Source organism: Caloenas nicobarica, chromosome 16 (genome assembly GCF_036013445.1).
Source record: "Caloenas nicobarica isolate bCalNic1 chromosome 16, bCalNic1.hap1, whole genome shotgun sequence".
NCBI classification, from domain to species: Eukaryota; Metazoa; Chordata; class Aves; order Columbiformes; family Columbidae; genus Caloenas; species Caloenas nicobarica.
The window spans coordinates 6,314,978-6,329,074 of NC_088260.1; the positions used below are offsets into that span (position 1 = coordinate 6,314,978).

Here is a 14,097-nt window from a genome sequence, read left to right on the forward strand (position 1 = left end):
AGAAAATGCAAATATATCTGTATGACCTAATTCGAGCTGCTTGTGTCTAAAAGCATCTCAGCCATAAAACACAACGGTACATATGTATCGTTCTCAGGGAATTTGTCATTCTGACTGGTGGTTAAAAAACCCTGGAATTCCACGTACGAGCTCCACTGTGAGCACATGAGCGGGGTGGGAGGGAAATATTCTTGTATTTCTCAGGAACCACCGGACATTTCCTCCCATTTTTCTTTTTTTCAGCTTGATGCTTATTACGAATTTTTTTTCAATCCCAATCTCACATTGCAAACTACTGCGTTCTTGTAATCAATGTGTACAGAGTGTTTGCCAGATGTTGCCAATTCCTGCACAGAACAAGTTGCACCTTTATTAGAAGCTGTATCTGCAGCACCGCAGTGGCCCTCGCCCGATACCCCAGGTGACAATGCAGGGACACAAAATGACCCAACAGACAGAACCATCTTCCCCGTTTTGTTGGAAGCTGGTATTTTCCACCAGCTCCAACTGAAGCCTGTTATCTGTATTACTTGCAATTATTCACATCGTTTCTAGCTAGAAATGTAGTCTAAAAAGCTTAGGACCAGGATTGGGAGCAGCAGAAAAGCCACTTTGTTTGCCTGTGTTGGGGAGACATTGTTTATAACAAGTGCAGTGTTATCGTGGGAGCAGTGGCCGTAAGGAAAAAAACATGCACAGCTCAGATAATACCATTTTGGCAGCGACAGGAAAGAATGTAGGTGCAAATATATTGCTCGTTTTGAAGGCTTGATTATTCTTAATAAACTTGGGCATTGCAGACGAACTCATCAGCACACGTTCCTCAGTTTGAGGCAACACTGCCTGACATTATATATATTTGAACTTTGAGATGCAGTTTTATAACCAAAATGACACAGGTAACACTTAGTGATTCTCAAACCAAACCAGCTGGCTGTTGAGGTGTGTGCTGTGCCGCTTGTACCTGGAGTGGACTGAAAAATGGAAGAACTCAGCTTTCCTCTGGACATAAGTGTATATTTTTATATAGAAAGTGTAAGAACTACTACCAGTGAATCATAAGGCTTTGGGAACATCTGCAAGATGAGAAGCAGAAAACTTCCGTTCTTTGTAACTCACACACTGAGCCCCTGTTTTACTTGAGCATTGCAAACCGAGAGTTTTACTTTGTCTAGTAATGATGCATTGTAATACTCGGAATAAATGCTGGAGCTTCTTGTTGCTTTTTCAGTCAGCATCAAACGAGACCACTTTGTCAGCCGCCGAGAGGGTGATGGAACCAGAGGGGGGCAGTGACTGGTAGCGCGGTTGGGGAAATAAACTCATTAGAAAATATGCACACGTTGTGGGATGTCTTCAGTAGCCAAGTATCAGTGTTTAAGTGAATTATCCTTAATGTCAATGTCAAAAAAAGCATGCAATCTTTTTTTTTTTTTTTCCCAATAATATTAAGGAATCCCATTTCATTGAATATGGTTGTTACTTTGTGGGTGCTGCCTGAAGTAGAATAGATATAATATATGTATTGGTAGTTTCCACCAGCAGGTTCTGCTGGGGAGTCTGAGGGGGTGGGGGGTGTCTTGTTTGGTTTTTTAAGAGAGAAAAAGCTCAGGACAGATGGAAAACAATGTCATGTGCTGTCAGATGAGATCTTCATAAGCAAAGTTGATACAGCACTGAAAGCTGTACTTGTATTTGTTCAGGATGATGAATGTGAAAAGGGCCCATGTTTAATTATCTATGCACAAAGTGTTATTTCAGTAACTATCTAACCTCAATGCGTAACTGAGTACAACTGCAAAACAAAAGGTGTGACAGTGCCATATTCTGAAGCATATTAAGGTTGTTCTGCTGCAAATGAGGGTGCCAGCACAGCTGAGCCACTTCTGTCCCCTGTCCTTAGATGCACCGTTACCGCTAGGAAAGTGGCAAATCTATGAAATAAAAAGACTTAAGAAATGAAAGGTCGGAGTAGAACACAGGAAAAACCACCATGGTCTGTCCTTCTACGTTGTGTGTTGTGTTTGAACTTTACATTAGCACACATCAATTTGTCAAAGACTTTCTAGTGTCTGGCACTTTGCTTATTTATTTATTATTTTTAGTTTGAATGTCCCCCAGAGAAAGAGCTGGGGAAAAAAAAGGTCCTTTTATTAAACCCAGGCAAAGAGCAGTAGAGTTGGTGTTTCCTTTGTATGCTTGGGGAGATAAAATGTAGTCCCCAGCAGAATTCTCTGTTTGCATAGGTGCTTCTAAAAAACTTTGTGCAACCCGAGATAAGAATAATCCTAAGGGAATATGGAGTTAGTAAAACCAGGGAGTCAGTTCCTGCTCTAGAACCCAGGAGAACACAACTTATTTTGTAGAGAATCGTTGTGCTGAGTACACAGCCATTTCCATGCTGAAGCTCATTCCCGGTTTTACATTGACCAGGTTTAACTGGCGGATTCAAAACCACCGCAGCAAATAAAATCTGTTAATCATTTAGGCAAGGGCTAATGGAATGCTGAACTGTGGCAATTGTTTGGTTGCAGGACCAGCTGAAGCAGTGCTTCTCCAGGCAGCCCCCGGACGCCAAGGACACAGACACGCTGGTGCAGGAGCCCGACAGCCAGTACGGCACCTGGAACGAGCAGCGGCACAGCGGGGACAGGTGAGGGCCAGTGGCGTCCCCTCCGCCACCCCTGAGCTTTGCCTGGGCTGGGGGACGAGGAGAAACCCTTGGTCTGAGTTGTGTGCTCAGCTTCAGTGACTATACAGTTTCTTTAGTCTATGGGTGAAGAAATCTTTCTTGAATATCTGCAAACTGCAGTAAGGTTTGAAAGGTAAACTCCATCCTCGGGTGGGGATGCGGTATCATTGCTTTTAAGACAAGGGGTATTGGGTTCAAGCTGGAACACAAGAGGTTCCACTTAAATTTGAGAAGAAACTTCTTCACGGTGAGGGTGACGGACACTGGAACAGGTTGCCCAGGGAGGTTGTGGAGTCTCTTTCTCTGGAGACATTCAAAACCCGCCTGGACACCTTCCTGTGTAACCTCATCTGGGTGTTCCTGCTCCGGCGGGGGGATTGCACTGGATGAGCTTTCGAGGTCCCTTCCAATCCCTAACATTCTGTGATTCTGTGATTTTTTAGAAGTGATGACAAAACCAGCTTGGACTGGAATAGATTTAACAAGTCTGCTAGTGAGTGAAACGCAGGTTAGATGTTATTTTTATACTGCTAATATGGTAGAAAAAAGATGTTGGAAAAAGTTTTTCTTGAGAAATAGGCCAAATGGCTTTGACTCGATTAATATAGTAAAATGTTTTTAATGCTTTGTGTTTGTAATTATAATTAGAAATATATTTTAAGTTCTACCTTCATTTATCATCTGCTGAGTATGGGTGATCCAAACTATACTTGCATGTATTTGTTCACCCTGGAGTCTCACAGATTTCATTTTCTCAATTTGCAGCTTTGTGCGTGAATCTCCGTCCTCGGAAAACGATGTCATTTCAACGAGAAAACAACCTCCAAATAGCCACCCGTCTTCCCTGTCCTCTCAAACGGAACCCGCCTCCCTGGCCGATCACCATGACTTCTCCAAAGACCAAAGGAGCACGAGTTTGGACCGTTCCAGCACTGACATGGACTCTACTGACGGGACTGATTTACCTCCTGTGGGGGACACCTACCCGGATGGCAAGACCACCGATTTCTCCTTCATCGATGTGAGTTACCATAATGGGAAACACAACGTCTGCTTCTACGTTAATTAAATTGTTGCCTGCGTTAAGCACTGCAAAGCAGTATCTTCCTGAAACTTTGCACTCAGTCTTCCTCTGCCTTTTCTTTATCACGTTGAATTTTCCCAGCTGATTTCCTACCTGAAAAGTTTAAGATGAAAACTATGAAGTTCTTCTAGTTCCTGTAGTGCTTAGGTTCTGGGAGATTCCAAAAAGCTATTGGCCTCGAATAATGCCTGCTAATGGCTGAATAAAGTTGCCGTTTCTGTTTCTGCTCCTCAGTGAGCTGTAACAGAGTCGAATGGCTCCATGAACATCAGAAACGTAATTAAATAACATAAATAGCTGGTGACTGCTGTGCTATGAGCTATGCAGATTTAAGGCTATAAAGATATTTACTAATATTTTTCTTTTTTACAATTGGTCTCTTTCTGTAGTAGCTCACAATTGCATTTCAAAGGATTTTTTTCACACTTAAGGATCTTGCAGCTGGTATAAGAACAGTAATTTCTGGCCATGCACAATTAGGTGAGGTTTAGTGTTCTTTGAAAGCACTAAACTGCAGTTTTTCAGTATAGCATGTAGGAAGCACTGATTTTCTTTTGTAAGGCTTGGTGCACCTTTTTTTTTATTATCATTATTAGATAATACCTAATGGCAGACACACTGGTAAGTGCAAGATTCCCTACTTAAGTGGCTGGTGCAGCTGCTAGGAAGGTCTCTGATGCGCTGCTTTGCCTCTCGAGGTGCCGTGACGCCTCCTGATCCGTGGCGCAGGCTGCTCGCCGAGACGTAGGACGGATGCGAGCAGGTCTGCGCTGGAGGCAGTTTGGTCTGGTGCAGAATTGGCTGTGAAAATCCCAGCTGCTTCCTGCGTGGGCTGTTGGAAAATGCTCCCAGCCAGCTCTGCTCTCCGCCGGGGAACTGCAGAATCCCGTGTTTTGCCAGAGCAGGGGCTGCTCTCGTCTTGCAGCCCGCGCTGGCTCTGAAACAGAGGCCACACTTGGTCCACTGCTTGGAGATCCCCAACCGCACACGCCTTGGCCTTGGTATTGGTGAATGATCCTTTGGCAGGATATCTCAGATGCACTTTTTGCTCTGTAAAAGAAGTGTTAGTGTCCCAGAACAGTGTGGATGGCGTTTTGTCTCCGTCAGTGGTTCTGCAGGTAATAGAGATGGCCCCACATTGTGCTGTTCCCTGGACAGCTGAAGGTGTCTCTTTAAGACATTGCCAGCTGTACTTGAAGTTATCAATATGCTGCTTTAATGAGTAGTTTATTCCTGACCCAAAATCTCTTGAAAAGAAATAAAATCACATCTTCTGAAGAAAAAGAGGAGGCTCAGTGATGTTTGCTGGGCACAGGCAAATCTCTAACAATAAATTGCTTTAAATAAATTACAGCTCCTTTTGCTGTGTAAACGTTATAGTCTTACCATTATGCGCAGAGACAGATGTGTTTGAAATGACTGATCACAGAAATTTTCTGAATGCCATGACACTTAACTTGCAGTCTCCTGGTTGCTGGTGAGCAGCTTGAAATTTCTGTGGATTCCGCAACTCATCAGAACGGTGAAATTACAGCACTCTTTTACCAGAGAATTTAGCGTAATTGTTGTTTTTAGATCCAAGTCTTCTTACTGGCCTTTGCCTGGTACTAGCCAGCAAGGCCTGTATTCTTACAACACTCTAGGAACCAAAATCCTATTTATTGCAGGGATTTTTTAAAAATTAATTTAGTGAAAATAACTCGTGCAGATCAGCCATCCACAGGCAAGAGAGATCAAAGAACCAGTATTGCACCCAGTTAGCCGTGATGTAGCATATCCTCATCATAAATTCTCTTTAATATCATTTTAAGTAACTACAAGAATAATAATCGGGCAAATAGATATAGTTTAATTAAACTGAATGGATTAATGCGTTAAAATAGGTTGGGAAATCATGGGTGAGATGACTTTTGTTTTTAGTCTGGTTGAAAGTAAAGGCTTTGCTTCTTTTTATAGCAAACCGCCATTCTGGACTCCAGTGCGCTGAAGACTCGTGTACAACTCAGCAAAAAGAGACGCCGTCGGGCTCCTGTTTCCCACTCTCTTAGAAGAAGCAGAGGGCTGGAGTTTGAAAACAGATTTTCTTTGACAGAAGAACCAGATAATACCTGGATGTTTAAAGATTCCACAGGTATCCCTCAACTCTCTGAAATAATGAGCCGTAATCAACTTGGTTATAAGGGCAGGTATTTCCAGATGGTATAACATACCTGAAGGCACATCAGCGTTTCACAGCAGCTTGTCTCTCCACCTCTGCATCATCCTCTCATCACGTCTCCCCCTCGGTTCCTTGGAGCGAGGGCAGCTGCAGCAGCCAGACCTAAAAGGATCAGGGAAAGGAGAGCTTGGGCACGATTTCCTTTAGCTTCTGCCTGCTGGCTTAAGATATTTTTGTTGTTGTTGTTCACTGAGAAAACACTGAGTTTAGAAACTGCTATGGTTGGATGTGTTCTGTAGCACTGTCTTTCAATCTAAGCCCATGTGGTATTGATGAGAGCAACTGTAATTGTTCGTATTCTAGACATGCTCATAAATATTCTTTCTTTCTAACATCCCTATGTACCACAGCACTAAAGAGGCTCAGTTAAGCATAAATCAACTCCTTCAAATCCATTCTATTAAAGATGTCCCCTCCTGGCCTGTCCCGTTCCTTGGGATGCAATAAGGAAATGTATCAGGCGTTGAAAATCCCGGCAAGTGAATGCCTCAGCGCACGTACCCGTTATAGATCATGATTTAGTACCCACTGCACTTTGTTGCTATGTTGATCTGTGCCACAGATACCTTTTTGGTATTCCTGAGCAGAGGATGCAACTGCTGGCGGTTCCTTTGGGGCAGGCCAAACAGACCCAGGATATTTTGAAGACTTACCTCCATAAGAAATACTGTACTGGAAGCTGGAGCGTAATTATTGACCAAAACCCAGTGCCTCTAAAGGCAACCAGAGCATCGCTGAGTTCTGCTGCTCCACCTCTTTGTAGCAAAGCCTGGCTTCGAGCAGGGGCTGGACCAGATAACTTTCTGATGTCTCTTCCAATCTGAATTAACTCTCACGTTCTGTAAGCAGGGGAGATGTTTAAAAGCGGCAACATTCATTAAATTAGGAGTGTCTTCTGCTCTGTCATCTCTGTCAGCAAGAAACGTTTTGATTGCTGGGTACTGAGTATGTTTGTTGCTTTGATCTGTCACATTGAATGCAGTCCTGTGGTGTGTTAATGTTACTCGTAATACATTTTTGAATGGAAGGAGAGATCTGAAACAAGGTATAAATGAAAAGCCTGCTGACTAATGTTTTTTACCTCTGCCTTTTTTTCTTTTTTTGTAACAACTAGAAGAGAAGAAAACTATGCAACAGGAAGATTCTGATGAGGAAGATAAGATACAGCACACAGCAAGATCGTCTTCTGTCCAAGCCCAGAGACTGCCCATATTTCCAGGGATGGACCACTCTGCTCTCAAGGTGAGCACGGGCAGAGCCAGAGGAGTTGGAGCAGCTCAGGAGCTGCAGATGCTCCCAGGGATCAGAGCCAGGACCTTCTGCTGAAGGGGGAATGTTGAGGGAGGTGGGTGTGATGTGTGGAAAAACCTTGCAGTTGTCTTCCTCATGCCTAACTATTGGTTAGAAATACTGAGGGATTTGGAAAAAAAAATTTGCTTTGCAATGCAAACATGCTTTCAAAACTGCATACATTTATAAGGAATCTATTCGCTGATTTCAGACATGGATTTTTTTGTTGTTTTTATGAATCCGAGTTGTTTGGTTTGCATTAAAAAAAAAATCCGAATGCCGCCTTAAAAATGAGGTCTTTATTTTTACTTTTTAGGCCCAGCTGCGGAAAAGACAAGTGTCTGAGAGCCCTGGTGAACTAAGTTCTGCTCAGCTGTTCAAATCCCCTAAACCACAACTGCAGCTCGGAGCTCCCGGTAGCAGACTGCTGCCCTCCAGTGTGGAGAAGGAGGACAGGTGAGACTTCCAGTGCTGCAAAGATGCAAGAACTCATTTTGGTGGAAAAAAATAAGGCTTTCCAAGGCTGTAGGGGAAATTGTATATTTCTTCTTTTTGTTTCTGTAGTGAGTTTTTAGAATTAAATAATGAAGAGTGGGGTTTTTTTTGTATCTTAGGTCAGAAGAAAAGTCTCCTCAATGGCTGAAGGAGCTGAAATCAAAGAAGAGACAGAGCCATCATGAGAATCAGGTCTGAAAAGGTAAAGGTACCGTCCACCAAAGAGAGGGGCTTGGTGAAAGTGTGCAGGGATAGAAACACACCTGGAAAAGCTCCCTTAATGTGTCCGTATAACAACTGTCTAAGCAGAAACATTAAACCAGACTTCTATGAAAGATTCACTTAGGAATGCAAAGTAATTCTGGGAGGAGGCAGAGCACCTTTTGTAGAAGTGAAGTTTTTGTTAGCAGGTGATAGTTTCACTGATTTTTCTGCAGATAATCTTATTTTAACAACACCCGCTCTTTGCTGCAAGAGCGAGTCTCTCACCGAATAACCAAGGTTTGCCCGTGTTTTGTAAACCTCAGCGCATGCTGTTTCAGCAGAATGCTGGGCAGCTCTTGAGCACCCAGCACGTTAAACAGGGTGAGACCAAGATGACACTGCAACAATTACATGTATTTGTGGGGCTTTTCTGTTACGGACACCGAGCAGGGTCTGACTGCGCGACCGTGTTATACCATTGCTTCAGTTCAATCGCTTCTGTTTTTTCCTTCCAGATAGCAAAGAAGATAAAGAAGTTTAACAGAAGCCTTAACTCATCTGAACTTAAAATTCACACGTCATGTTGCTGCTGTTTGCTTCCTGCCTCAACTGCTATGTGCATGGTGCCTTCCTGTTTTGTGGAGAAAGCTGCTTAAAATTCATAGTCAAATACAAAGCTGTATCTTTTCTGGTATGGGAGGACAGTCACTTTAGACCTGCCTGGAAGAAGGACCGGTGGCTCTGAGTTTGTCACTTTGGAAAGTCCTGGAAGGTTGTGATCGCTGCTCTCGGAGCGCTGTGCACCGGGGAGTCCCCTCGCTGCTGAGCAGAGACTACACAGGTGTTCGGTGGCTCAAAAGTATGACTTTTGGTAGATATGTCAGGTGTAAGGCTGGGCTTTGTGTTTGTTTATGAAAATAACAATTTAAATCAAATTTATCTTCTTTTTTTGGTGAAAAAGTAGTACGCTCCTATTTAGAATGAAGTTTGTGGGAGGTGAGAGTGAAAGAACAAGCAATGTTTACTGCCATATTGAAAAAGGAAACTTGATTATTTTTTGTAAAATGTATTTTTGATTGGCTTATATTTACATGTGATCTGCTGACCTAGCAGATGAATATAATTTTTAGATGAACAAAATGTTAACTTTTGTCACTCTTGAAATGGTATATTCTGTGTTTTGTCAGCATGTGGAATAATTGCTTCATTGGAATGTCTTTCCTAAAAAGGATCAAGCAATAATGTCAACCAGTTCTCTTTAAAAAAAAAAAATGTAAATACTGTTTTTTATAACAAAAAAGGAAGGGAAAGAGGGAGGATGTTACACTCATATCAGGGTTCCAGTTAATTGTTGAATGTCACTTTAATAGCAGTTTGGATAGTCCCACTTCATATTTTTATTCGTTAATCTGTAAATACCAGGGTTAAGTTTTTATTTTTATGCTGATTTTTGTGGGATAACCTAAATGTGATCTTCAGTTTCTCAGATGATTTACTTTTCTTCTTTTGGTAAAACCGATGTTATAATAGCAGTATAGATATCTCATGCATAACACGGGTGTGATGAATATCGCTAAGGTCTCAAATATGTTAATATCTTTGAATACAGATTCTGAAATATCAACCAAGATGTCCATTTAAGGCATACTTTATTCTTTCCCCAAATAAGTGCTCTTTTCAGTAAACCTTTGCAAGTGTAGCCCAACGAGGGAGGTTTTTCTGTCGTGTCTGTATTTGATGAAGAAAGCAGCAATGTGGAGACCAGCGGGAGCTCCCGGTGCCCTCCTGCAGCGGGTGCTGCTCCTCGCATTGCCCTTCCCCTGCCCTCATAGCTCTAGATATTAAAGATAAAGCACCAGCACTTGAACTCATTTTCCTCTTTTTAATGATCGGCGTTTCAGAAAGCTCGCTGTCCGTGGGGTTACCACGCCTGGGCTGGCTGTCAGGCTCGTCCTGCCAAAACCATGTGCCAATTCTTCTCCTGGAGGAGTCGCAGCCAAGGTGAATCTTAGTCCTGCTCTGCTCGTGGGGAATAGAGCAGCGTGCCAGGAGACAAGTCCCATATGTGCATCTCTCTCTCCCAGATTTAGTTCCGATAGCAGCTCCCTGTACTTAACGGAGATGAAATGAATACATTTCTCTTATGTAAAAAAATCTTTACGTGCTGCTTGGCCCAGTTTCACATCAGAGCTGTTGCCACCGTTACAGTTTTATAGCCCTTTCTGCTACCAAGTAAGAAATGATCACCCAAGATCCCTGCCAAGCGTTTTCATTCTGTGCAGCTTTGAGCCCCGGGCGATGGGTTCGGTTGAGTTCAGTCGACCAGACTGTTAAAGAGCTCCTTTTCAAATGTTGCATGTATTTTCCTCCCCTTTTCTTTAGACGATGGTGGAAAAGGCAACTCTTTAAGATAAGCTTTGCATACGTGTCCTTTGGGCATTGTTTAAGGCAGCACTCCCGGTTTACCATCGGGTGTAAACCACGTGTGACACACTCAGGCCAGCCCTGAGCAGCAGCGGCTGCAGCTGGGACAGAAGGACGAAATGGTTTTGTGACCGTGGGGCTTACCTTAAACCGGGCCTAGAAATCAGGTAAATTCCCCCTGCTTACGAGAATATTTACACAGGCTTGATTTGCGAATTCAGCAGGTTGGCATTACCACTACTCAGAGGATTTACTGGTTCTTGGTCTAATAAAGGAAGGTTAAATTCTGTACCTGCGTGTTTGGGTGTGAGGGAACTGAGGGGATTCAGACGAGGTTTCCACAAAGCCCATTGAATGTGTCTGCATTTCCACGTCTGCTTGGACAATGCACTGAAACTTACTGTATTTGGTAGTTTAACCTACTACTGAGAAATGTTTAATGCTTAAATGTCTAATTAAAAAGCATCTTTAGAATGTTGTTGAATGGGAAAGTGTCTTTTCTGCTCTATCATTTCTTTATATTGTACATGGATTAAATATCTACTTCCTTCTCTTCAGGTTATCACTATGTAATAAAAGATGCTTAAATATGTTATTATTTCTTAAATGACAGACCATACTGTGATACACTTTATATAATTCTATTTTAATTCTAAATAATGATGGTTGAATTTATTACACTTTTGTTGCCACATACTTTTTTTTTTTTTTACTGTTAATACAAGATGGGAGTGAGCCCTTAGCTTCACCACTTTCTTTGGTTGTGATTTTTCATTAATTACTGGAACCTGCCTTAGAGCAGGTTTTAACTCTTCTCCTAATGGTGTCTGAGCAATAACAAAGGTGCTGGAGATCCAGCGGTGGCCTCGTCCCGTCCTTTACAGCTGCTCAGCTTTTTCCCCCTCGCTTACAAAGCTGCATCAGTAATGTTTTTAAAAGCGAAAGTACGTGGCTTGTGGCATTTAGAAATACTTCTTACTGCACTTTTCTCTCATCATTACCAGAAATCCTCCTTCTGTTTTAGTTTGTCATTTGGGGATTTACGTGGCTCCTCTGTTTTTTGTGATTGGAATCCCCAGTTGTGGATTTCTTCCTTTTTATTTTTCTGTTTGCGAATTCACCTTTTTAGGGTCTGTGTAGCTCTTCTTTGAGTCCTTGCAGTTTTGTAGCTGTTCTGAGTCCCCCTGCTTTGGTTTTACTTCCTGCAGAGAAAGAGGCGACAGTTCTGTTGTTCAGCCTCTCGAGTCTGGACCCTCCTTACAAAGGTATTGTAGGTATTGACCCTGCCACCTTTTTGCTGGCACAAAAGTTTGCTTTACCCTCTTTGCAAACGATTATTGGCAAACTGTTAAATGCACTGTGTCAAACTTAAAAATGCAATCTGTTAACCAGCATCCGTTTCTGAGCCTCAGTGCTTGTGCAGACGTAGAGGTGTGTCTCCTGGCCGAGGGGTGAGCCTGGGGACGTGGTTTGGTGTCCAGGTGTTACCTGGAGAGCTGATCTACCAACATAGCGGGGATCAGGGCAGCTCTAAGATAAAAGTCACATAAATAGTTTTAAATACAACGCTTTAAAAGTCTGCGCCCCAGTTAAAGGCTCTTCTGTCTTGATGCCTTTTTTCCCCTTACTATGAAAATGCTGGTGTTGATACTACGGTGTTATTGCCCATGGTGTGCCTGTGTGTCGGAAGGGAGAGCACGTTTGGCAAACGTTCCATGTAGCCTTACAGAATATGTGAATACAGGCCACAATAAATACCTTGTGCTATAGAAAATATCTTGTACCACATAGTTTCTGAAGTAATAAAGACATTCTCGCTGTTGTGTATTGTACTGTACAATTACAATTCAAGCTTAGCTTTACCAGATATTAAGAGAAATCTATTTTCTAACACTATGCTGTCAGCATTTCTCAGAGGGATTTAAGAGGCTGACAGCAAACGGAAATTGTGCTCTGTTAGGAAGACAGATCACAGAGATCTAGTGCCCCTTCTGTCATGTTTTTGCAATTGCCTTATCAACGTGCCAGCTCTGCAAGTTTGGGAGAGGAAGATTCCTGGGCCCTGCAGCCGCTGAGCTCAGGGTAATGGGGATGCTAGTGAGGAACGGACCGGTAAGAAAGATTTTGTATTTCTAGTCTGCTATTGTAATGCTCCTTTATACATATGTGGTTTTTATGTCATAGAGTATATTGGTAGCATATTTTGATTGAAAGAGTCATCTAGAGCTGGTTTGAGGTTTTAAAGCAGTGGTTTTGTGTTTTGTGTTTTTTTTTTTCCCCAACCTTTGCTCCCAAGGGGTGGTAGCATTTTTCTCAGTGGATCAAACTTGTATATTGAGGTTACTGTTCACTTTTGGAAGGGAACACTCATTTTGTTAGCCCTTTTCGCTTTAGGGGAGTTGTTTTTGGTTTGGGTGGAAGGTGACTCTGTCACCTCTTACCACCTCCTCCCACACTGTTGTGGTTGCAAGGGCATATTTGCACATTGGATCCCACAGTTCCTATTCAGACCTGGGCAGACTTGCTGCCCTTGTCTTGCCTCCTATTCCTCAAGTCCCATGCTGGTACTCGAAGCCACAATTCCTGCCTTAAGAGCCCAGTGCCTTATCCACTAGGCCACTGGAGCTCCATTGGTGCATCCAGACAGTTTTGTATTCAAAGACAAGACATAACTGTGAGAAGGAGCTGAATGCACTAAACAGACTGAATCAAACTGCTGTCTGTGCTGGGCTTTTTGTAGGTATGAAATGCCGTTTGACTGGTGACAGCGGCTGCTGCTGAGCTGCACCGTGCAGCTCTTGGTGTTTAGTTTTTACTAGTTTACATGTGGGCGCTGGTGCGGACAGGAGAGGTTTGCAGCCATCTGCCAATCAGACAAACTTCAAATTCCTCCAGCTTGTCCTGCTGGAGTAGCTTTTTGGCAATTTTGGTAAATGTTTCCTGTGCAATTTCTTAGTTTCAAGACGAGATGCACTAAGAGCAGGTACCAAACCCTGTAACAGCCACAGTAAATGGAGACGTGCACGGTTGGATGTAGCTCAGTGTTCCTGGAGAAGAGGGAATCACGATCGCTCCCAGAGCAGTGAAACGCTGTCGGCTCGGCTGTCGGTGCCGCAGAGCTGCCTGTTCCCCCATCAGATCGGGCTTTTGATGGATTAACCGGGGTACGAGACTCCATTGGTCTCCTTGAACCCCAGGCCGTGAGCGCTGGTGGTTCTGGGCAACGCACATGGCAGGGAGATGGGCTGGGGTGCAAAGAAGAAGGGACTCGATGGAGATGGTCCTGGGAAGGGCCAAAGCTGAAGCAAGAACCCGAATCTTGGGTGCTGGTCCTGCTCCTCTGCTGCAGCACCAGCTGCCTCCTGCGCTCCCAGCTGAGCTCCTGGGACCTGACACCGGCCCCGCGTCTCATCTTGTGTTGGAGCCCAAACAAGCTGTAAATATTTTGCCTTTTTTTGTTGTTTGTTTGGGGTTGTTTTTGCTTTATGCAGGGCTTGGCTTCTAGGTGAAACCCTCCCGTTAACTGCTGATGGGAGAGCTTTCCAGAGAACCTGGCAAGAAGCAGCGTGAACGTGCTGACGTGAATTTCGCCGCTAATCTTCTGGAAATCGAGCGGCACATTTTTAAGGGACAGCCGAGAGAAATCTGACTAAGGTTTCCACAGCATGCTGCGAGCCCGCGCTATTGAGA

The 14,097-nt window shown here is 43.4% G+C and overlaps 1 protein-coding gene across 7 annotated transcripts in view; it reads left to right on the plus strand.

Annotated features, from left to right (window-relative positions):
* The window catches only part of KIAA1671 (KIAA1671 ortholog), a 69,345-nt gene extending 57,147 nt beyond the window's left edge, over nucleotides 1–12,198 (plus strand). For 3 of the 7 annotated variants that reach the window (XM_065646234.1, XM_065646235.1, XM_065646236.1), the window contains 7 exons: nucleotides 2,535–2,653; nucleotides 3,458–3,713; nucleotides 5,733–5,907; nucleotides 7,109–7,236; nucleotides 7,601–7,740; nucleotides 7,899–7,981; nucleotides 8,499–12,198. In XM_065646234.1, coding sequence (XP_065502306.1) covers nucleotides 2,535–2,653; nucleotides 3,458–3,713; nucleotides 5,733–5,907; nucleotides 7,109–7,236; nucleotides 7,601–7,740; nucleotides 7,899–7,977 — 897 coding nt within the window. In that variant the 3' untranslated portion in view covers nucleotides 7,978–7,981; nucleotides 8,499–12,198. Of the gene's footprint in view, nucleotides 1–2,534; nucleotides 2,654–3,457; nucleotides 3,714–5,732; nucleotides 5,908–7,108; nucleotides 7,237–7,600; nucleotides 7,747–7,898; nucleotides 7,982–8,498 lie in introns of those variants that run through there. The other 4 variants (XM_065646240.1, XM_065646239.1, XM_065646241.1 and 1 more) reach the window with 2 other exon arrangements.
* The last annotated feature ends 1,899 nt before the right edge of the window (nucleotides 12,199–14,097 follow it).